The sequence below is a fragment of the Oncorhynchus nerka genome, linkage group LG24, assembly GCF_034236695.1.
Source record: "Oncorhynchus nerka isolate Pitt River linkage group LG24, Oner_Uvic_2.0, whole genome shotgun sequence".
NCBI lineage: Eukaryota > Metazoa > Chordata > Actinopteri > Salmoniformes > Salmonidae > Oncorhynchus > Oncorhynchus nerka.
In genome coordinates, this window is record NC_088419.1 from 60,046,593 (window position 1) to 60,069,905 (window position 23,313).

Sequence of the window (23,313 nt, forward strand, 5' to 3'; positions counted from 1 at the left end):
TTCTCTCTCTCCCCCACTCTCCGTCCATCTCATGTCCTCCAGTGCTCTGTCTGCAGTGGCTTTGTAGTGTAAATATGCTACTTGGTGTTAAGATTCCAGTAGAAGTTGTTGTATAAATGAGCTCAGCTCAGGCACTAAGAATAACTGTGTAGCTGTTGTGTTATTCTGTCACCTGCAGCCAGCAGACCAGTGGCCTTCTGGGTAGGGGAGTTTCTGTGAGAGTAGCTGTAATTACCTGATTGACAGCAGTTAGTGTTAGTCTTTCTCCTAGAGTCAGAGCCAGGCCAGTAAGAAGTAGCTTACTGTAGGAGTGGGGGACATGGAGGGGTTATCCCCAATATATATATTTACATAACCCTTACATAACTTCACTCGTGAGTACTTATGTAAGTTCATTCTGTTTTGGGGCAATCCTCAACAGCTTTCACGTAGGGAGAAACAGATTGATGCCTGTTTTGATGAAAGTAGGATCTCTTGATCAACTGTGTATTCATACTCTGGATTGCAGGACCCAAGAGGATCGCGGATGGTCCAGTGGAAAGGGCTTAAACCCCTCTGCTGCGGTGAGAGAAACTCCCTATGTTATCATGTGATGTTGACTGAGTCAAAAACACCGTTTTTTTACCCCTGCTTTTCTCCTCAGGGGTCGTCAACATGAGTTTCCCTCTCTCAGACCAGCCTGTGTTCGGAGAGTGGTTCATCTTTGTAGAGATGCAGGGACACACCTACAACAAGTCCTTTGAAGTGCAGAAGTATAGTGAGTTGATAACTGAGCGTGACCATTTATCCAGATTGGGATGTGGTTTGGGTTGAAAGGTTTTGGAACTCCAGCATGATTACATAACATAGATACGTTGAAAGATCCTTCTGTTTGAGGTGGTATTTATAGGTTTGAACTGGGACTGTGCAGCCAAGTTGTCATGCCTCTCTTTGCATAATGTGGACTCCTCTCCCCCTGCTCCACACAGTGATGCCCAAGTTTGAGCTGGTGATAGACCCTCCACAGTACATCCAGGACCTCAACATGTGTGAACAGGCCACTGTGAGGGCCAGGTGAGTGACTGACTCGCCTCATTCACTTCAACATGGTCAATGTGATTTCCTGACACATATTGTTCTTTGAATATTAGAAAGACAAAGTAGCACCTCTACTCTTGTTAAAACACAAACTACTTTTCTGTCTTTAGATATATCTTTGGGAAGCCAGTGACTGGGAAGATGACAGTGAACATGACAGTGAATGGAGTTGGATACTACCGGCATGAGGTGGGCCATCCTGTGGTCAAGACCATGGAGGTGAGTGAACCCTGCTGCAGTGCTGAAGAATCTAAAACTATCAGGAAAATGGATTCACATTCAACCCTTTTAGGATTAATTTCAGATATTTAACAGTCTGTCTGTTTCCTCCACTATTATTAGATCAAAGGCTCAGCGACCTTCAGCCTGTGTGTCAAAGACATGATGCCCCTAGATGTGGCTGATCATTTCCGGGGCACGGTGAACATGTGGGTGTCCGTGACCAGCAAGGACGGAGGGCGACAAACCATGTTCGATGATTCAACCCCAGTTCACAAGCAGCTTATCGACATCAAATACTCAAAGGACACTCGCAAACAGTTCAAGCCTGGTCTGCCCTACAAGGGGAAGGTAAGAGACAGCCAAAGGTATTCATATGATTGACTTCACATGGCCTCTATCAAGGGAAGCTGGACTGTACAAGACTTGCGTTCACTTATGCGTCTCAATGCGAGAGACCTGACTGTCTGTCCCCCTGTCCCCCAGGTAGAGGTAACTTACCCTGACGGTAGCCCAGCAGATGGGGTGCGGGTGCGTGTGAAGGCGGAGCTGACCCCGAAGGACAACGTGTACACCAGCGAGCTGACTTCCAGGGATGGCCGGGCCACGTTTGAGATCCCCTCCATTCCCAACTCTGCCCAGTACGTCTGGCTGGAGGTCAGTGGACCATGGAGGTGGAGATATGTGGAGAGATGGTGGAGAGATGGAGGGAGGATGACAAATAGAGACTGGTGGAGAGATGGAGGGAGGAGGACAAATAGAGACTGGTGGAGAGATGGTGGAGAGATGGAGGGAGGAGGACAAATAGAGACTGGTGGAGAGATGGTGGAGAGATGGAGGGAGGAGAACAAATAGAGACTGGTGGAGAGATGGTGGAGAGATGGAGGGAGGAGGACAAATAGAGACTGGCGGAGAGATGGTGGAGAGATGGAGGGAGGAGGACAAATAGAGACTGGTGGAGAGATGGAGGGAGGAGGACAAATAGAGGGAGGTGGACAAATAGAGACTGGTGGAGAGATGATGGAGGGAGGAGGACAAATAGAGACTGGTGGAGATATGGAGGGAGGAGGACAAATAGAGGGAGGTGGACAAATAGAGGGAGGTGGAGAGATGGAGGGAGGAGGACAAATAGAGGGAGGTGGACAAATAGAGACTGGTGGAGAGATGGAGGGAGGAGGACAAATAGATATGGAGGGAGGAGGACAAATAGAGGGAGGTGGACAAATAGAGACTGGTGGAGAGATGGAGGGAGGAGGACAAATAGATATGGAGGGAGGAGGACAAATAGAGGGAGGTGGACAAATAGATATGGAGGGAGGAGGACAAATAGAGGGAGGTGGACAAATAGAGAGGTGGAGAGATGGAGGAGGACAAATAGATATGGAGGGAGAGGAGAGGGAGGTCAAATAGAGACTGGTGAGAGATGGAGGGAGGAGGACAAATAGAGACTGGTGGAGAATGGAGGAGGGACAAATAGGACAATATGGAGGAGGAGGACAAATAGAGGGAGGTGGAGGGAGGAGGACAAATAGAGGGAGGTGGACAAATAGAGACTGGTGGAGAGATGGAGGGAGGAGGACAAATAGATATGGAGGGAGGAGGACAAATAGGGAGGTGGACAAATAGAGACTGGTGGAGAGATGGAGGGAGGAGGACAAATAGATATGGAGGGAGGAGGACAAATAGAGGGAGGTGGACAAATAGATATGGAGGGAGGAGGACAAATAGAGGGAGGTGGACAAATAGATATGGAGGGAGGAGGACAAATAGAGGGATAGATATGGAGGTAGGACAAATAGAGGGAGGTGGACAAATAGATATGGAGGGAGGAGGACAAATAGAGGGAGGTGGACAAATAGAGACTGGTGGAGAGATGGAGGGAGGAGGACAAATAGATATGGAGGGAGGAGGACAAATAGAGGGAGGTGGACAAATAGATATGGAGGGAGGAGGACAAATAGAGGGAGGTGGACAAATAGATATGGAGGGAGGAGGACAAATAGAGGGAGGTGGACAAATAGAGACTGGTGGAGAGATGGAGGGAGGAGGACAAATAGAGGGAGGAGGACAAATAGAGGGAGGTGGACAAATAGAGACTGGTGGAGAGATGGAGGGAGGAGGACAAATAGATATGGAGGGAGGAGGACAAATAGAGGGAGGAGGACAAATAGAGGGAGGTGGACAAATAGAGATGGAGGGAGGAGGACAAATAGAGATGGAGGGAGGAGGACAAATAGAGATGGAGGGAGGAGGACAAATAGAGATGGAGGGAGGAGGACAAATAGAGAGAGGAGGACAAATAGAGGGAGGTGGACAAATAGAGACTGGTGGAGAGATGGAGGGAGGAGGACAAATAGAGGGAGGTGGATAAATAGAGACTGGTGGAGAGATGGAGGGAGGAGGACAAATAGAGGAAGGTGGACAAATAGAGGCTGGTGGAGAGATGGAGGGAGGAGGACAAATAGAGGCTGGTGGAGAGATGGAGGGAGGAGGACAAATAGAGGGAGGTGGACAAATAGAGATGGAGGGAGGAGGACAAATAGAGGGAGGTGGACAAATAGAGGAAGGAGGACAAATAGAGGCTGGTGGAGAGATGGAGGGAGGAGGTGGAGGGATAGAGGTGGAGCGTTCGAGGGAGAGGTGGAGCGAGAGGGAGGGATAGAGGGAGAGGTGGAGAGATAGAGGGAATGGCGATATAGCGGGAGAGGTGGAGGGGGAAGAGAGAGATGGAGGTTGGACATGGTTAGAGCTTAGTTAGCTTCTCATAAGAGCTATTCATAAAACCCGAGCTATCAGGATTTTGTTTGATAGGATTTTGTTTGATGTCATCATAGTCCAGAGAGTGGGATGTATTGGTGGGTTAAATCCTGTTGTGTGTTGTGCCCCAGACCAAGGTGACAGCCATAGATGGCCGTCCGGCTGGAGACCAGTACCTCCCCAGCTACCTGTCCATCAGCAGCTGGTACTCCCCCAGCAAGTGTCACATTCAGATCCAGAGCCTCAGCGCTCCTCTCAAGGTAGGCACTCCACTCGACTCATCATTACTTTACTAGCATTACAGATCATCAGGTCTCCAACACCATCGTTGATACATGGGCCACATATCATATACATACTGTATGTAAACAGTAATAACATCGTACTTCTAATACTGTTATGATCCTTATGATGTCCCTAGGGTAATAGTGGTGTGTGTTTTTGTGTGTTTTTGTGTGTTTAGATCGATCAAGAGGCTGAGGTCACTTTGAAGTCCACCTGTCCCTGTAACTTCACCCTTCACTATGAGATCGCCTCCAGAGGAAACATTGTCCAGTCCGGCCAGCAGCAGCCCAACGCTACAGCCCACAGAAGCAAGAGGGCAGCGGTCACCTTTGATAAGAACATCCACACCACCATGCCACCCAGTGGCTCTGGTCAGTACTATAGAGTCCCATAATGAAGAGCAGAGAACTTTGACAAATGGACACCATGTTTGCACCAAACGTTTCAATAGAGGATAGATGGTCAAACTCTCTACATATTTAACTCTGAATCTCCCCACTCTGTCTCTTCCACCCCTTATCTCCTCTCTCCCTTTACCCTCTCTTTCTCTTCCCATGCTCTCCAGGTCCGGCAGCCTCCTCCCCACAGGGTGAGACAGACAGCTGTATGGTGGTGCTGCGTTTCTCAGTGACCCACTCCATGGCGCCCCTCAGCCGCCTCCTGGTCTACTATGTGAAGGAGAATGGAGAGGGCGTCACTGACAGCCTACAGATCCCTGTACAGACCAGCTTTGAGAACCAGGTACCGTACAGGACGTCCCTCTCTGAGTCCTTGCGTCCCTCAATGTGCACTGTACACACAGTCTTGCCTGTAGACACAGTCCTACCTGTACACACAGTCCTACCTGTACACACAGTCCTGCCTGTACACACAGTAGCTGTCAGAATGATAGGTAGGTCTATCATGGTTTCCAGTTTGTCCCTGATTTAACCAACTCATGCCAGACAACAAAGGAGTTGGCTAAAGCAGAAACATACTGGCAACCAGGCCACGTTCAGTTTGGGATAGGGCTGGGCGATATGGCCTAAAAATCTCATCTCGATGATTATTTTTTATTTTTCTAAAAATATGTTTTGCTGTACAATTAGAGGTAAAATACACTGCATGTCAAACAGTCAGCAATAATCCAATTAATTCAGGGCTTGTGCAATGATACCTAAACTAAATATAAGCCTTACAAAACCATAAGACCCACTAATTATTCCATTATTTCAAATATATGCTTTTTTTTGCAATAATCAGTGATCTGGCATTCAGGTCAGTCTATGAAAAGGCCCTTTTTGTTACCAAATTAACTAGAACCATGCATAATGCACATTCACTAATAATGACTAACTTCTTGAAGCAGGCATTATAGAAAATTAACACAGGTCTCATAAACAACCTCTCAAGCACAAGCCCATGTGCTAGTGAGTATCCAGCTAATATTTATATTTGAAGTTTATCCAACTTGGATCTATTTGCTAGCTGACAAGGTAGAACAGTTGAATTGTTATGAACACACCCTTCTGTCCGTCTCCAACTGTTGGAACAGCATGCTGGCCTGTCCACTTTGTTCAGATGTTGAAATCAAGTGGCCTACCTTATTTCTCAGAATAACTTATTGCTCAAGTTGCCAATTTCTTATACAAATGCATCTTTTTTTTTAACTTATTGCACATTTATAAAACACAGACAAGACAGCTAGTATAATAGTCTTTGGCAGAAATGCTGCTATAGTGGTACTGCAATGGCACGCGACAAACTGAGCATTCATTTTCCAGAACCAATGTGCGTCAATACTCCTGTTTTAGTAGTGTCTGTTTTGCGTGCAATTTGAGTAGTTGAGACATAAAAAGGGTTAACTTCTCCTCTGTTACAGTAAAACGCCTCAATGTGTTTCGCTGTCTATGTGACCAATTCTGTCGGACCAAACATCAAATGCAAATAGCGAATTGAAACAACTTGTCAGAGAGGAAGTGATCTCTCATCTTTGTTGTAGTGAGTGGCAGGAGAGGGGCTTGGTGTGTGTGTGTGTGTAAGCATAAGCAGAAAGGAAGAGGCGAAGCAAGAGGTTTTACTCTTGGCGAAATCTGTCCAAAATATGACTTATATGTGTTTCTATGGGTTTATTTTGGACCTAAGCTTGTCACCTGCCTTCCTGCCTTTGGGACAACGGATCCAATTGTTAGGGCGGAGACATGAGCATCTCGTCATTATATACAGATCTCTGGTGTAAATGTGAAGTTGCACACAGCACAGAAGGCGTGAAAGAGACAAGAGGAGACCAAAAAGACAACATGAGACATAAAAGAAAAATAACAAAACCTTGATTCTAGCGATACATTCATTTGGAATATCGCACAGCCCTAGTTTGGGATGACTGAGACATATCCCACTGTTCGTGTGTAGTTGACTGAAGTCTCATGCTACGCTACAGTGGGATCCCTATTGCCAGTGAGTCCCTGTAAACACCCAACTGTATGAGCCCATGAGCTCCCCAGTTGCTGACTGCATTAGGCAGGCTGGGTTAACTCCTCCCCTGAAGTATTTGCTGCTCCCTGGTATGCAATCAATGAGGTAGGGAGGTGTGTGTGTGGCTACCTGCATGGGCATGATTAGACAGAGACTGTGTGTGTGTGTGTGTGTGTGTGTGTGTGTGTGTGTGTGTGTGTGTGTGTGTGTGTGTGTGTGTGTGTGTGTGTGTGTGTGTGTGTGTGTGTGTGTGTGTGTGTGTGTGTGTGTGTGTGTGTGGGTGGGTGGGTGCGTGCTTGCGTGCAGGGTCATGACAGGCAGGATGATGAGGGGTTAGGTTAGGAGCTGGAAAAAGGAGGTCAGCAGGAACGCATATAGGGCTAAAGTTTAGAGCTGTCATTGTCCATCTACAGGCCTGGCTATGGGTCTCACAGGAACTCTCATCTGTATCTGTGTTTGTCTGTAGGTGTCTGTTTCTCTATCTACCAATGAGTCGATGCCAGGTGACCCTATCAGTATGCGTGTCACTGGTGAGAAGGGCTCCTGCGTGTGTGTTGCCACTGTGGACAAGAGCCTCTACCTTCTCAAGCCAGACTTCCAGCTCAGTCCAGACAAGGTCTGTCTCCCTCTATCTTACCCTGTTTCTAATCTATAGTACCACTTAACTGCATTCAAACAGGAAAATAATGTAAGCCATCCATCTCCACTGTTCTGTAGGTGTTTAAAGAACTGGCAGACTTTGATGTGTCAGATGCCTTCGGAGTCCCCAAAGACGACGGGCACTTCTGGTGGCCGGGTCTGTCATCTAGCCGACGGAGGCGTTCTTCAGTGTTCCCCTGGCACTGGGACATCACTAAAGATGCCCGCTTCGCCTTCACGGTGAGAGCAATGCCCAATCACCAGTCATTAGGTGTAGCATAAGATCCTCAATCTATCGTTTTTACAATGTGTGTCTGTGATGTGTAACAGGAGACTGGTCTCGTGGTGATGACTGACATGGTGACCCTGAACCACAGACAGACTGGAGGAATGTACACAGACGAGGCCGTTCCTGCCTTTCAGCCTCACACATCCACACTGGTGGCAGCCATGCACTCGCGCACTGTGCCCAGGTAGCTACACATACAGTGTAATGCCAGGTTTTTGCCCATTAGAACCTGTCAATGTGCCCACTATTCTGAACAAGAAACTGGACTGTTGGGATGGGGACCATAAATATTTAGGACTTTACTCTTCAAATGACTTCAATCCTTGAGTTGAACATGACATACATGTGCCTTAAATGTCAGCGTGAGTTTAAAAACAATCCATTTTCCAATTACAGGTTATTGCATCAAGATTCATAATGGAAGGCCTTTATTGATGTCAGGTTGTGTTGTTTTGGTTGCAGAGCCGAGAAGCGCAGGCGGACATTCTTCCCGGAGACGTGGGTGTGGCACTGCATCAATGTCAGGTACAGGAACACCCACATCATCTGTGTGTGCGTGCGTGTCTGTGTGTATGCGTCTGGGTAAAAGATTGAAAGGAATGTAAGTCTTATTTATTAATTGCTTGCTTTTCTAGTCTCCCAACCTTGCCAGCAGGCATACCAGCTAAGATAGTTAGACAAGCTAGCTACTCTAACTTGAAATGGCTTCTTGGTATGAGGTTTGGAAATGGGAACCTATCTGAGCTAGCTTAAAGCCAAACTTCATCAAATTGCTAGGTGGCTTATAGTATTACAAAGAAACGACAACAAAATAAAAAAGTGAAATATATATATTTTTTACGGGTCAAATCTGAGGTTGGCACGTGCCCCTGTGCCCCCTATGGGTATGACACCTGTGTGTCTGAATGCATTTGTGTGTTTGTTTGAGAGAGTGGGTGGAGATGGTCTCAGCTGCATCAGATTGTGGGTATTTAATTGGGATTTGGTGGTGTTTCAGATCTGTGAGGATGGAGGAGTGGGAGGGGTAAGGGAGCACATATTTGAGAGGGGGATATTTCACCAGTGGGTGTGAATGTGGCCCATTTAAGCAGGGTTGTCTTGGAACACACATCGGCTTTCTCAACAGCTCCTGCCATTCATTTCCAGCCAATATAAATTAACTGGCCATAGATTTCCATATGCTTGATTCCTTTGGGCAGAGTTATGTTATGCCTAATTTCCTATTCAATCCAACGCTTTGATTTCCCTTATTGACTGTATCAAAGTAATTTTGGGTTGACTTTGATCAAAAGGCAGTGCGGTAGTAATTTCCGAGAAGGTTTATTATGCCCTGTGAAAGCCGGCCAAAACCAACGTCAGTACGGGTAGCCAACAATGATCTCACTAATTTACAGCTTTACTGAACAACTGCCTGTTTTTCACACCTATGTATTGCAATGTGTTATGGGCAGAATATTACTTAGTTACAGGTGTTTCCCAGATGAGACACATATTAGATCAATCCCCTTCATTCCCATAACGGGGTCTTGTTCCAAACATTAGTCTGAAACAGTGTTTTCTATGGGGTCATGATTAGAGAACATTGTTTGTTGGAATGGTACATTAGCTTTTGAGTAAAAATGTTCCACCCAAATCTGTTTTGGCAGTGATGTCACCGGCGAAGCTGAGTTACGATTGGACGTTCCAGACTCCATTACCACCTGGGTGACAGAGGCCATTGGCTTGTCAGAGGAGAAGGGGCTGGGCCTTGCCAAGAGGGCGGAGCTTCGTACCTTCAAGCCCTTCTTCGTAGACTTCACCCTCCCCTACGGTGTGATACGTGGGGAGCAGACCAAAGTACCGCTGACTGTTTACAACTACCTGTCTACCTGCGCAGAGGTAAGGGGGCGAAAGAAGGGGTGGATCCTATACCATGACAACCACAAGGAAATATGTACGCTTGGAGCAGAGCAATCTGGTCCTAACATGACCATAAGTGTGTCCATCCTCCTGTTTACAGATGACATCATGATGTTGGCAGATGAGCCTGTTGAAGGGCTATGCATGGTGTGCTTTAATGTCATGTTAGGTGATTATGTAAGCCAATGGAGCCCTGCCTTTGATGTCTGCCTGAAAACATGTGATTCTTATATTTCCTGCAAAGTTATTTACGACTTGTAGCGTGTAGATAAAGAACAGTGAAACAATCTGACTGCATTACCGAGCCCTCTGCAAAATTTGGACGATGGGTGAAACTTAATCCTTCAGGGAGCCTTAGAGCCATGAGTCAGTCAGCATGGAAAATGTGCAATGTGATTCGAAATTCCCCAAAATCCTTTAAGAGCTTTGAGGAGGTCACGCTACATGAAGGGACGAAACGGAGAGCAGATATGACGAAATCATGTCTTGTCAGAAAATATACATATCTGTTGCACTAATGCAGTGCCTTCCTCTGTGTGTGCGTGTGTGTGTGTGTGTGTGTGTGTGTGTGTGTGTGTGTGTGTGTGTGTGTGTGTGTGTGTGTGTGTGTGTGTGTGTGTGTGTGTCCCTCTCCATCTTGCTCAGGTCTATGTCAAAGTCACCATTCCCAAAGGCATCAAGTTTGTGGGTCACCCCGGGAAGCATCACCTGACCAGGAAGAAATGTGTGGCTCCTGGAGAGGCCACACCCACATCCATAGTGCTGTCCTTCACTGAGCTGGGCGCAGCTAACATCACAGGTTATTCCATCTAGTCAGTTACTGGGGAACCCCTGGGGAAGAGTTCCAGGTTCTCTCATAGTTCTTACAGTTCCGGAAAACCTCAGTTTTCTGATGCTGTAAGCGTATTGCTAGTAACTCTCTCTCTTTGGGATTTGATTCATAGAATATTGCAGGTTGGTATGGTACACTGCCCTTTTGTGAATGCTGTTGTTACATGCTGTATGAGTAACACCTACCTTTTAACTTTCCTCTCCATCCAACTCTAAAATCATGAGGCCTTTGAAGGCTGTACTGTATGCCCAAGAGGTTCCATACTGCTAAAAGACCTGAGGCTTAAGGCTTCCGCATTCTTCCCAGACGAAACAGTTCGGAAGAGTTTGTGCATATATTATGACGACATTGCGAAGTACTGCACCAAACATCTTAGTTAGATGTAAAATTGCGCGACTAAGATTTCCTTTGCAAAAACTTCAAAATGAATCACAGTTCTCTTGAGTTATCTTAGATTAATTGTGACTATTTTGAGGAAATGTATACTGGCTACTAAATGTCGACCGATTAATCGGAATGGCCGATTAATTAGGGCCGATTTCAAGTTTTCATAACAATCGGAAATTGGTATATATATATTTTTTTTACACCTTAACTAGGCAAGCCAGTTAAGAACACATTCTTATTTTCAATGACAGCCTAGGAACGGTGGGTTAACTGCCGGGCAGAACTACAGATTTTTACCTTGTCAGCTCGGGGATTCAGTCTTGCAACCTTACAGTTAACTAGTCCAACGCTCTAACCACCTGCCTTACATTGTACTCCACGAATAGGCTGCCTGTTACGCAAATGCAGTAAGAAGCCAAGGTAAGTAGCTAGCTAGCATTAAACTTATCTTATAAAAAACAATCAATATGTCACGCCCTGACCATAGAGATCCTTATTATTCTCTATAGTCGGTTAGGTCAGGGTGTGACTCGGGTGGGAAAGTCTATGTTTTCTTTTTCTTTGTTTTGGCCAAGTGTGGTTCCCAATCAGAGGCAGCTGTCTATCGTTGTCTCTGATAGGGATCATATATAAGTTGTCATTTTCTGTTTGGGTTTTGTGGGATCTTGTTTTCTGTTTAGTGTCTGTACCTGGCAGAACTGTGCGCTTTCGTTTTCACTTTGGTTATTTTGTTTGAGTGTTTTTTGAAAATAAATCATGGACACTTTCCACGCTGCGCTTTGGTCCACTCTTTTTGATGAGAGCCGTTACACAATCAATCAATCATAATCACTAGTTAACTACACATGGTTGATGATATTACTAGTTTATCTAGCATGTCCTGCGTTGCATATAATCGATGCGGTGTGCATTCGCAAAAAAGGACTGCCGTTGCTCCAACGTGTACCGAACCATAAACATCAATGCCTTTCTTAAAATCAATACACAAGTATATATTTTTAAACCTGCATATTTAGTTAATATTGCCCGCTAACATGAATTTCTTTTAACTAGGGAAATGGTGTAACTTCTCTTGCAACAGAGTCAGGGTATATACAGCAGTTTGGGCCTCCTGGCTCGTTGCGAACTGTGTGAAGACTATTTCTTCCTAACAAAGACAGCCAACTTCGCCAAACCGGGGATGATTTAACAAAAACGCATTTGCGAAAAAAGCACAATCGCTGCACGACTGTACCTAACCATAAACATCAATGCCTTTCTCAAAATCAATACACAGAAGTATATATTTTTTAAACCTGCATATTTAGCTAAAGGAAATTCAGGTTAGCAGGCAATATTAAGCAGGTGAAATTGTGTCACTTATCTTGCGTTCATTGCACGCAGAGTCAGGGTTTATGCAACAGTTTGGGCTGCCTGGCTCGTTGCAAACTAATTTGCCAGGATTTTACGTATTTATGACATACATTGAAGGTTGTGCAATGTAGCAGGAATATTTAGACTTATGGTTGCCACCCGTTAGATAAAATACGGAACGGTTCCGTATTTCACTGAAAGAATAAATGTTTTGTTTTCGAGATGATAGTTTCCGGATTTGACCATATTAATGACCTAAGGCTCGTATTTCTGTGTGTTATTATGTTATAATTAAGTCTATGATTTGATAGAGCAGTCTGACTGAGCGATGGTAGGCACCAGCAGGCTCGTAAGCATTCATTCAAACAGCACTTTCGTGTGTTTTGCCAGCAGCTCTTCGCAATGCTTCAAGCATTGAGCTGTTTATGACTTCAAGCCTATCAACTCCCGAGATTAGGCTGGTGTAACCGATGTGAAATGGCTAGCTAGTTAGCGGGGTGCGCGCTAATAGCGTTTCAAATGTCACTCGCTCTGAGGCTTGGAGCAGTTGTTCCCCTTACTCTGCATAGGTAACACTGCCTCGTCGATCTGTTCCTGGTTCGAGCCCAGGTAGGAGCGAGGAGAGGGACGGAAGCTATACTGTTACACTGGCAATGCTAAAGTGTCTATAAGAACATCCAATAGTCAGAGGTATATGAAATACAAACGGTATAGAGAGAAATAGTCCTATAATTCCTATAATAACTACAACCTAAAACTTCTTACCTGGGAATATTGAAGACTCATGTTAAAAGGAACCACCAGCTTTCATATGTTCTCATGTTCTGAGCAAGGAACTTAAACGTTAGCTTTCTTACATGGCACATATTGCACTTTTACTTTCTTCTCCAACACTTTGTTTTTGCATTATTTAAACCAAATTAAACATGTTTCATTATTTATTTGAGGCTAAATAGATTTTATTGATGTATTATATTAAGTTAAAATAAGCTTTCATTCAGTATTGTTGTAATTGTCATTATTACAAATACATTTTAAAAATCAGCCGATTAATCGGTATCGGCATTTTTCGGTCCTCCAATAATCGGTATCGGGTGAAAAATCATAATCGGTCGACCTCTACTGGCTACGGCCTCTCAAATTGGACAATGAGTACTATTGCCGCTTTTTTCTCGCAAAGGTCTTTTAAGGGAGTGTGTGAGCACACTCGTTCGGTTCGCCTAGCCGCCAGCCTGAACTGAAGCATGCTGACGCCTTTATGTGATCTGGTCATCCAGCGATACAAACAGTCCCATCAAAGGTACAAAGCAGGCCACCAGCAGGGGAGCAGCCGGGGCCTTGCACTGACACTCAGTGGCATGTTGATGAGTTTTCAGGTCACTGGTGGTCAATGGGCCCCCCACGGCTCTCTCGCTCCCCTGGCCCCTAGTCTTTCCCTTTCACTACACACATACAAAGAGAACACATTGGCACACAGCCACGTCTCCAATGTGCTCCTCTGCAAAGGGAACTACATGTTCTTTGACAACCATGATTTATGTTGTTGTGCAATGTGGGATTGTGTTGTTGATAGATGTATTACAAAGTAATTTCATTAACATAACTATGTTTTCTTCAAATAGCATTCTTCACGCTATAGTCTTTTGGCTGCTTGTTCGGTTTATTTTACACAGTACATTTGTACTTAAAATGTATGCAATAAAAGTCCTGCTTAGTGGGACCTTACAGGCAAAAACCCCCATCCTGATATAAAGTATGGTGAGGTGAAGTATGTCTCTGTTTTTTCCTGCCTTAGCACGGGCCATTGCCTATAGTGAGCCGGGCTGCTGCTTAGATGGACTCCAGTCAACTAAAACAGGCAAAAACATAGATGACCCGGAGGACCGGAGGACCCCCATTGGCCTTGACTATGTCCGAAGGAGTGTCCTGGTGGAGGTATGAGAAATGGGGGAGAGACTGCTTGGGGAGAGAGCTGAGATGGGGAGCAGATGCTTGCTGTACCATGTACTGTCATTAGTAGAGAGTGATGTCAGCTCTAACATGTTGTTTCTCCCCCTACAGCCAGAGGGCCTGCCCAGACAGTACACCTACAGTGTCTTCTTCTGTCCTAACGGTCAGTATACAGTTATATTCGCGACTATAGCATCTTTCCTATGCCGCTCGGCCATCGCTCATCCGTATATGTATATGTACATATTCTTATTCCATCCCTTTACATTTGTGTGTATAAGGTAGTTGTTGTGGAATTGTTAAATTACTGGTTAGATATTACTCCACTGTCGAAACTAAAAGCACTATGTGTATGTGACCAATACAATTTGATTTGATATATGTTGTACTATAGTACAACACGGGTATAAGAGCAAATACATTTGAAGTGTTACCCAATACCTTTCTGCCTCTACAGTCTGGTTAATTTTCTGCACTGGGCCACAATTTAATGTGAATCTGACATTTCTATTCTCAGAGCGAATCCACATCTCCACACCCAACAAGTATGAGTACCAGTACGTGAAGAAGCCGGCCAAGATGACTCACTTTGAGGTGGCAGTGAAGACCCACAACGATGCCCATTTTGCCCTCTCACCCAGCCCCCACGACTGTGCTGAGATGCTGGAGATTGTACTGGGGGGCAGACAGAACACCCGCTCCTGGATCTCCCTGGGCAAGATGGGTGAACCAGTGGTCAGCTCCCCCACCCCGGGCATCCTCTCCTGGGATGAGTTCCGCAGCTTCTGGGTCAGCTGGAAGGGTGGTGTGGTGCAGGTGAGAGGAGGGGGTGGTCATGAATCCTATACAGATCCACTGTGGCATCTCCAACATAGAGCCCCAGTCAGACAATCAGACAGACAGTCAGTCAGTCAGACAGTCACTCAGTCAGTCAGCAAGTCAGGGCTTGAGGTAGAGTATAGTAGTGAGTTGGGGTAGTAAGAGAGGGAGTGTTCGACTGGACAGGCACATGGGCTGTGTAGTCAAGAGGACTGGCGCCACTTTTAATGACATGCCTGTGAGGTCACGCTTAACGGGCTGGACACTCTGTGATCTGTGGCGTCCGCAGGCAGCGGCCTGGCACACGGGCCTGAAAACTGCATTAGCCTCGTACCATTCACCAAAGGGAGCAATTAAAACCTTGCACTAGAACCCAGTATGGCCCAATAAGATTCATTTATTTTTCTAGTGACTGATTGCATTTCATTTTCAGCTCTGCATGGTCTTTGGTTTAATGTGATTACAAAATGCCTAGAAATACCCAGGGTGCCATCTGTTCATTTGGAAATACGGATTGAGTGGATGTAGGAAAAAGGTGATGCAGACTGCTGTTGCCAACTCTTGGAAATGGACTTTATGTGTGCCTAGGATTTGAAATGCAAAAGCAACCCAAATGGCTTTTTAAGTAGAATCTTATTGGCTTCCAGTATTTTACTATTGACCTTAAGCCACAGGGGCTTCCTCTATACAGCATTAGCAAACACTTATTTCTATCATGTTATTAGATATTCATTTAATCAGGGTGAAATTCAGAACCACATTTATATCGTGTCAGGCTTTCATTTGAACCTGGCAAAAACCAAGTCACTACACATTGTTGTAACAACCATAGAATTTGAATTACAACATCCTGGTTTATCTCTCTGAGTTTGACCAGTACTCGAGGTAGAAGTTGCCCTTAAGAACAGATTTAGAATCAGATACCTTACCCTCCTAATCATTAGATCAATAAAAGACATCTGACCATGCATCAGTGGTTAGGGACAACTTCACTCTTTCACTCCAGTCAAAAACCTAAAATCTCTCAAATCGATCTCTGATAGGTCGGACATGGTTTGCAGCCATCCAATGAGTCGGTGATCCTACAATGGTCTGGTGCCCTCCCTGGCCAGGTGCGTCACATAGGTTTCTCCACGGGCTGGGGCTCGGTGGGTGAGTTTAAGATCTGGAGGAAGGAGGACACTGATGAGAACCACAACGAGGCCTTCACCCTGGGCGTCCCTCACAACGTGGTGCCTGGCTCTGAGACCGCCACTGCCTCCATGATAGGTGAGGAGGGACACCATTTATTTCTCATCCTTCTTAAAGACCTATCATTTCCGTTATCTGAATGTCTGCTTCTCCTCCTCATTTCACTTTGACATACCTTGTCCATGTGGTTAATTACATGTTGGAGTTGGAATGAATCATTTCTCTCTGAATGACGTTTGATGAAGCAGTTGTAGCCTACCATTTGTAATACTGTTGACCCTGCAGCTGTGTTGAAGAAGAGATGTTATCTTAATGAAACTAACTTTATGTGAGGCAGTGTAGCAGTGTTGCTGAACAGTTTGTATATTGTGTTTTGTGATGTGCCAGGAGACGTGATGGGCCCCACCCTCAACAACCTGGACAAGCTGCTGCGCCTGCCCTTCGGCTGTGGAGAGCAGAACATGATCCACTTCGCCCCCAATGTTTTTGTCCTCAAGTACCTGCAGAAGACCAGGCAGCTCAGCCCTGAGGTGGAGGCTGAGGCCACAGACTACTTGCTGCAAGGTAGCCACCGGAGAGATCAAGTAGTTCAAGGGCTTTGAGACCTAAAGCCAAATGCTACCTTGAGAACCTTGAGATATTCCCGTTGGGTGATGTCAGTTACCCCTGTGAAGATCATCTTATAAAGTCAATGCATTTACTGTCCACTTAGTTCTAAAACAGTGTTTCTCTGATATTCACCAAGGGCCCAGATTCACAAAACCTTCTTAAGAAGACATTTCTTCTTAGCTGCCATTTTTTCCTTAATTAACTATAGACTTAAATAATGTGAAAAGGGGTTTGTTTTCTGCCCACTTCATTTTATGGACAAAGAATCTTCCATGAAAGACAAACAAATTAACAATGAAAGTTAAATCAGGGTTCATATCATTTGGTTCAAAATAAAACATAATATCAGAATCTTTCAAATTATCAGTAATAGTTGTTTCTTTTAAAATAAAATCTTCTAACTCACACCAAAATCTTCTGACATAAGATCAGTCCCAAAATAAATGGTCAAGAGTCTCTGGGTCACAACCACAAAATACACACTTGTTATCAATAGCTATTTTAAATCTGTGTATAATAAAGGTCTTTACAGGGTAGATTCTATGAATGAGTTTGTATGATACTTCTTTCAACTTATTAGATATTTACCAGATAACAACACAACTTTTTTCCAGTTCACTTGTCCTAGGGCTGCATTCCTGTACATTTTAGCAGAGGGAATAGTAACATATTGACATAGTTTCCTTATATACATGTTATTAAATTTGTAGTTTAAAATGTCAATTCCTTCTAGTTCTATTGAGGCTACTACGCTAACATGATTGCTATTGCTAGATAGCTAGCTAAAATGGTTGCTTAGCAACACACAATTTGTAAGAAGATAATTTGTAAGAAGATATTTGAGAAGTTCTTAAGAAAATCATTACATCTTAAGATATTGTTGAGGAATTGCACTTAAAGACTATCTTATGAAGTTCTTATTTTTTTCTTAAGAATCTTGTGTTTTTGCGTATGTGTTTTATGAATCTGGGCACTGGTTTGGATAGCAGTATTGATGAAAAAGTACTTTAGCATCAACCCACTAATTCCCTCTCCCCTGTACTATCCCAGGGTACCAGAGACAGCTGACCTATAAGCGCCAGGATGGATCCTACAGTGCCTTTGGAGAGAGGGACTCCTCTGGAAGCATGTGGTAAGTCATCTACTCTTCACTTAGGTTAACATCCCTCAGTAAGTCCTCTACTCTTTCCTTAGGTTTACATCCCTCAGCAAGTCATATACTCTTCACTTAGGTTAACATCCCTCAGTAAGTCCTCTACTCTTTCCTTAGGTTTACATCCCTCAGTAAGTCCTTTACTCTTTCCTTAGGTTTATATCCCTCAGTAAGTCCTCTACTCTTTCCTTAGGTTTACATCCCTCAGTAAGTCCTTTACTCTTTCCTTAGGTTTACATCCCTCAGTAAGTCCTTTACTCTTTCCTTAGGTTTACATCCCTCAGTAAGTCCTTTACTCTTTCCTTAGGTTTATATCCCTCAGTGAGTCCTCTACTCTTTCCTTAGGTTTACATCCCTCAGTAAGTCCTCTACTCTTTCCTTAGGTTTACATCCCTCAGTAAGTCCTTTACTCTTTCCTTAGGTTTACATCCCTCAGTAAGTCCTCTACTCTTTCCTTAGGTTTACATCCCTCAGTAAGTCCTTTACTCTTTCCTTAGGTTTACATCCCTCAGTAAGTCCTCTACTCTTTCCTTAGGTTTACATCCCTCAGTAAGTCCTTTACTCTTTCCTTAGGTTTATATCCCTCAGTAAGTCCTCTACTCTTTCCTTAGGTTTACATCCCTCAGTAAGTCCTTTACTCTTTCCTTAGGTTTACATCCCTCAGTAAGTCCTTTACTCTTTCCTTAGGTTAACATCCCTCAGTAGGTCCTCTAGTCTTTCCTTAGGTTTACATCCCTCAGTAAGTCCTTTACTATTCACTTAGGTTTACATCCCTCAGTAAGTCCTTTACTTTTCACTTAGGTTTACATCCCTCAGTAAGTCCTTTACTTTTCACTTAGGTTTACATCCCTCAGTAAGTCCTCTAGTCTTTCCTTAGGTTTACATCCCTCAGTAAGTCCTCTACTATTCACTTAGGTTAACATCCCTCAGTAAGTCCTTTACTTTTCACTTAGGTTTACATCCCTCAGTAAGTCCTTTACTCTTTCCTTAGGTTTATATCCCTCAGTAAGTCCTCTACTCTTTCCTTAGGTTAACATCCCTCAGTAAGTCCTTTACTCTTTCCTTAGGTTTACATCCCTCAGTAAGTCCTTTACTCTTTCCTTAGGTTAACATCCCTCAGTAGGTCCTCTAGTCTTTCCTTAGGTTTACATCCCTCAGTAAGTCCTTTACTATTCACTTAGGTTTACATCCCTCAGTAAGTCCTTTACTTTTCACTTAGGTTTACATCCCTCAGTAAGTCCTTTACTTTTCACTTAGGTTTACATCCCTCAGTAAGTCCTCTAGTCTTTCCTTAGGTTTACATCCCTCAGTAAGTCCTCTACTATTCACTTAGGTTAACATCCCTCAGTAAGTCCTTTACTTTTCACTTAGGTTTACATCCCTCAGTAAGTCCTTTACTTTTCACTTAGGTTTACATCCCTCGGTAAGTCCTCTACTATTCACTTAGGTTAACATCCCTCAGTAAGTCCTCTACTCTTTCCTTAGGTTTACATCCCTCAGTAAGTCCTTTACTCTTTCCTTAGGTTAACATCCCTCAGTAGGTCCTCTAGTCTTTCCTTAGGTTTACATCCCTCAGTAAGTCCTTTACTATTCACTTAGGTTTACATCCCTCAGTAAGTCCTTTACTTTTCACTTAGGTTTACATCCCTCAGTAAGTCCTTTACTTTTCACTTAGGTTTACATCCCTCAGTAAGTCCTCTAGTCTTTCCTTAGGTTTACATCCCTCAGTAAGTCCTTTACTTTTCACTTAGGTTTACATCCCTCAGTAAGTCCTCTACTATTCACTTAGGTTAACATCCCTCAGTAAGTCCTCTACTCTTTCCTTAGGTTAACATCCCTCAGTAAGTCCTTTACTTTTCACTTAGGTTTACATCCCTCAGTAAGTCCTTTACTTTTCACTTAGGTTTACATCCCTCAGTAAGTCCTCTACTTTTCACTTAGGTTAACATCCTGCAAGTCAGTTCACTCCCGATGGTACATAGTTAACACTGCATACCGCTCCTCCACTTACCCTGACCTGAAGTGGATTATTGGCAGAAACAATGGGAGCTCTTATCAGTAACATTGTATACGCATGTTCAACATTCATACCCTCATATTCCTGTGTTTAAATCGGTCTGAGTTATGCTTGCTGAGTGTTTATTTAATGTTTACACATCCCTGGAGGCAGGCAGGCGGCCACGACCATGTCATAATATTTGGAATAGTGAATACGGAGCGAATGAGAGGCTCCAATGTTCTGCTTGCATATTCGGGCCACTTGCATACCTTTAGGGTGATTTACTAGTTGATGTGGGTATTATGATATTTAATAGAGCTCAGACTGTGAAACAGTAGGTTAAATAAACCCAGGAGAATCATACACAAACTTCTAATTGGTTCCCAAGGCAGCCGTGGGGCTCCAGTAAGCTATTTGCTGTTAAAGAGGGTTAATGCATATGGAACAGAATGGCCCCTGGTTGTTTTGGCCCAGGGGTGAAGTAGCACCTCTGTATGTAGGCTACACTGACTACCCCCCCCCCCCCAACCTCCTCCTCAGACCCCTACCACCACTGGAGACACAGGAGCTTGCTATGCTCTAGGCCACTTAACGAAAAAAGCTTTTTGACTTTCGACATGCCCTAGAACCTGGAACTAGGCCATGTCTTGTCCAAAACAATTGAATCACTGCTCTGGTGTAATTGGTAATATCATTCAACTTTTCCATGAAAACCCTTGAAACCTCCATATGCGGGAAGAGGATATTAAGAAGATATGAAGTGTAACGGTCATAATAGTGTAAGCGTCGGTTTTGGAGCCACGGGCAACATGGCAGGACCCAGATGTTGAACCTTATGTAAACCTGTAGCAACAAACTCTTTATGAATCCATCAGCTTGGTGTTTATATGTCAGAACAACCCACCTTTTGTTTGGCCTCCAGAGTTAGTCATTCGTACAGGTCATTTATGGGCAGGTAAACAGCGTTCTTAATGCAGTGTTAATGTATTCCAGTTGTAAAATTGTATCTAAGCGGAAATTGCAGGGCCTAATGAAAAGATTGTACATAATGACACAGGCAGTAATGTCTCCATAGGCTAATGCTGGGTCTGGCTGATGCCAAGGCACTTAGCCCTACTTTACTCTACTTTTCTCTACTCTGCTCTACTCTACTCTACTCTGGTCTACTCTACTCTGGTCTACTCTGCTCTACTCTGCTGTACTTTGCTCTGCTCTACTCTGGTCTACTCTACTCTGCTCTACTCTGCTCTACTCTGGTCTACTCTACTCTGGTCTACTCTGCTCTACTCTGCTGTACTTTGCTCTGCTCTACTCTGGTCTACTCTACTCTGCTCTACTCTGTTCTACTCTGGTCTACTCTACTCTGCTCTACTCTGGTCTACTCTGCTCTACTTTTCTCTGCTCTACTGGTCTACTCTGCTCTGCTCTACTCTGTTCTGGTCTCTGTGTCTGTCCCTGTGGGTTGAACAGTCCCTGTGGGTTGAACAGGACCTCGGGGCACAGAGCTGAGGATGAGGAGGGGCTGGTTCTCATCACTAACCCATGCTTGCCTCTCAGGCAGATGCAGATACCACTGGTGTGTGTGTGTTTAGGGGGTTAGTGTTGGGATATATCAACATATCTTTGCGGGATTGGAGGTGGGGGTGTTGTGGTGGGGCCTGGAGCGGACGTGGCAGCCCCTCTTCCGGCATCGCTTGCATACCTGTCTCCGTCTGGATCCAATGAGAGCCACATGCTGCTGTAATCTGCAGAACCCCCACCATCACCACCCTCCACCGCCTCAAACCCCGTAGCCTACTTAATACCCTGGCCTGGGGTAAATATGCAGCCCAATGGAGGGCTCCACAGCTCCACACTGTGGGTCTGTTATTGGTAGTCACTCTAGATATCTGCGTTGCCTCCCACAATTTTCAAATGCTCCTAGGGTCTGGTTTTCAAGACTATGTTAGTGCTGCCTGATTAGATACACACGGGGCGTGTTGAGGCTGGCAAGGCATTTCCCTGTGAATGAGATTGATCTGGCAGTGAGGCTAGAGTGGATTGGATAGCAGAGATGGAGAGAACTGATCTACAGTGTTGTTCAACTATCTATTTCCACTCCAATGCCAAACATTGGGTGATTACAGAAGGAATTTGGTGTTTTTATCAAGCCAGATCTTAGATAACTGGGTGCTGAATTGATAGATGTTTACATGTTGAAATGGAGAATGGTTGTTATTGTTCTGTGCTTGGATGTGGTAACCCTTTCTCTCCCCTCTCACACACACTGCCATGGAAGCCCTGGTGTGTGTGTATCCATGTGGTTTAACCACAAACAGAGCACTCTGTCATTCATTCAAACTAAAACGGTCTGCAGTAAGAACTGTGTGAGAACCAGGGTAATCTGCTGCCTTTGAAGACTTTAAGGAACTTGAACTATCATTTTGACTTTGAGAAACTATAATTTTGACTATCTTTACTTTGAAGATAAAAAATATTCTGTGTTGGACTTCTATAGAAAACCCCAGTCTATTTGGACTTCATATGACCCACATTTTACAACTGCTACTCAAACAATAAATACGTTTATGTAACCTGCATCAAAATAACCAGTAGCCGGGGAATTTATCATGTTGTGGAGTTGTTAACCTGGGCCGTATTTGTCAATATGTCTCGGTCGTTCCTGTAGGCAGTTATAAAAACCTCGGTTTCAACTTGCATTGACGTTGCAGGATCCAGCTCCAGTGTGCTGTTCTGAATGACCTCTGTGTGCTATCCAGAAAAACATGTCAACAACTGCAATACAAGGGGAGTGGAAGCCCGGAGGGAGGGACTTCAGCGGGCCAGAGTGGAGGAAGCAGCTCTGTCTCTGTCGTTTCCTCACACACTAAATCATCTATACGCTACCCAGCACCTCTCCCTGGGGCCTAGCAGTTAAAGCCGGTGACACAATATTACTTAACATTATAAAAATTCCTGCCGGCTTAAGACTCCATCCCTGCTGGCTCTCTGGGGAGACATAACTTCCAGGGCCCAGCAAGGGAAGATTTAGTACCGTGGTTTATGGGAGAGCGTTTTTTCTTACTCTCTTGGTTTGTTCCTTCAGTTACAGCCCAAATGTATGTTTGGGGGAAAAACACACATGGTTTATTTATTTATTTCACCTTTTTATGGTAAGCAGCTTGCCTCATCACTTGGTTGCTCTGGGGAGGATGCTGTAATGGAATGCCAGTCTGTAATTGAAGAGCATTGGCCGTGGTGTGCAGGGGTTACTGAAGGGCAGTTGTTTATGTATGAACGTGTGTTTATTAGCCTAGCCAGGTCCCTCAGTCATCACCATTGGCCTCTCTGTGGGTCTTGAGTTCTTCTCTGTGATTCCCGCTGTGATTCCAGTTCAGAAACTACAGGTCACACACTGTTGC

General features: G+C 44.5%; 1 protein-coding gene across 1 annotated transcript in view; it reads left to right on the plus strand.

The window, feature by feature from the left end:
• LOC115108325 (C3 and PZP-like alpha-2-macroglobulin domain-containing protein 8) overlaps positions 1-23,313 on the plus strand; it is a 51,399-nt gene that overhangs the window by 7,563 nt on the left and 20,523 nt on the right. The window contains exons 7-27 of the mRNA XM_029632519.2: positions 509-563; positions 644-757; positions 969-1,053; positions 1,188-1,296; positions 1,420-1,647; positions 1,783-1,953; positions 4,185-4,313; positions 4,517-4,709; positions 4,904-5,079; positions 7,259-7,408; positions 7,510-7,671; positions 7,762-7,904; positions 8,183-8,245; positions 9,367-9,598; positions 10,265-10,418; positions 13,987-14,126; positions 14,253-14,304; positions 14,659-14,957; positions 16,004-16,229; positions 16,539-16,715; positions 17,811-17,892. Coding sequence (XP_029488379.2) covers positions 509-563; positions 644-757; positions 969-1,053; positions 1,188-1,296; positions 1,420-1,647; positions 1,783-1,953; positions 4,185-4,313; positions 4,517-4,709; positions 4,904-5,079; positions 7,259-7,408; positions 7,510-7,671; positions 7,762-7,904; positions 8,183-8,245; positions 9,367-9,598; positions 10,265-10,418; positions 13,987-14,126; positions 14,253-14,304; positions 14,659-14,957; positions 16,004-16,229; positions 16,539-16,715; positions 17,811-17,892 — 3,140 coding nt within the window. The remainder of the gene's footprint in view (positions 1-508; positions 564-643; positions 758-968; positions 1,054-1,187; positions 1,297-1,419; positions 1,648-1,782; positions 1,954-4,184; positions 4,314-4,516; positions 4,710-4,903; positions 5,080-7,258; positions 7,409-7,509; positions 7,672-7,761; positions 7,905-8,182; positions 8,246-9,366; positions 9,599-10,264; positions 10,419-13,986; positions 14,127-14,252; positions 14,305-14,658; positions 14,958-16,003; positions 16,230-16,538; positions 16,716-17,810; positions 17,893-23,313) is intronic.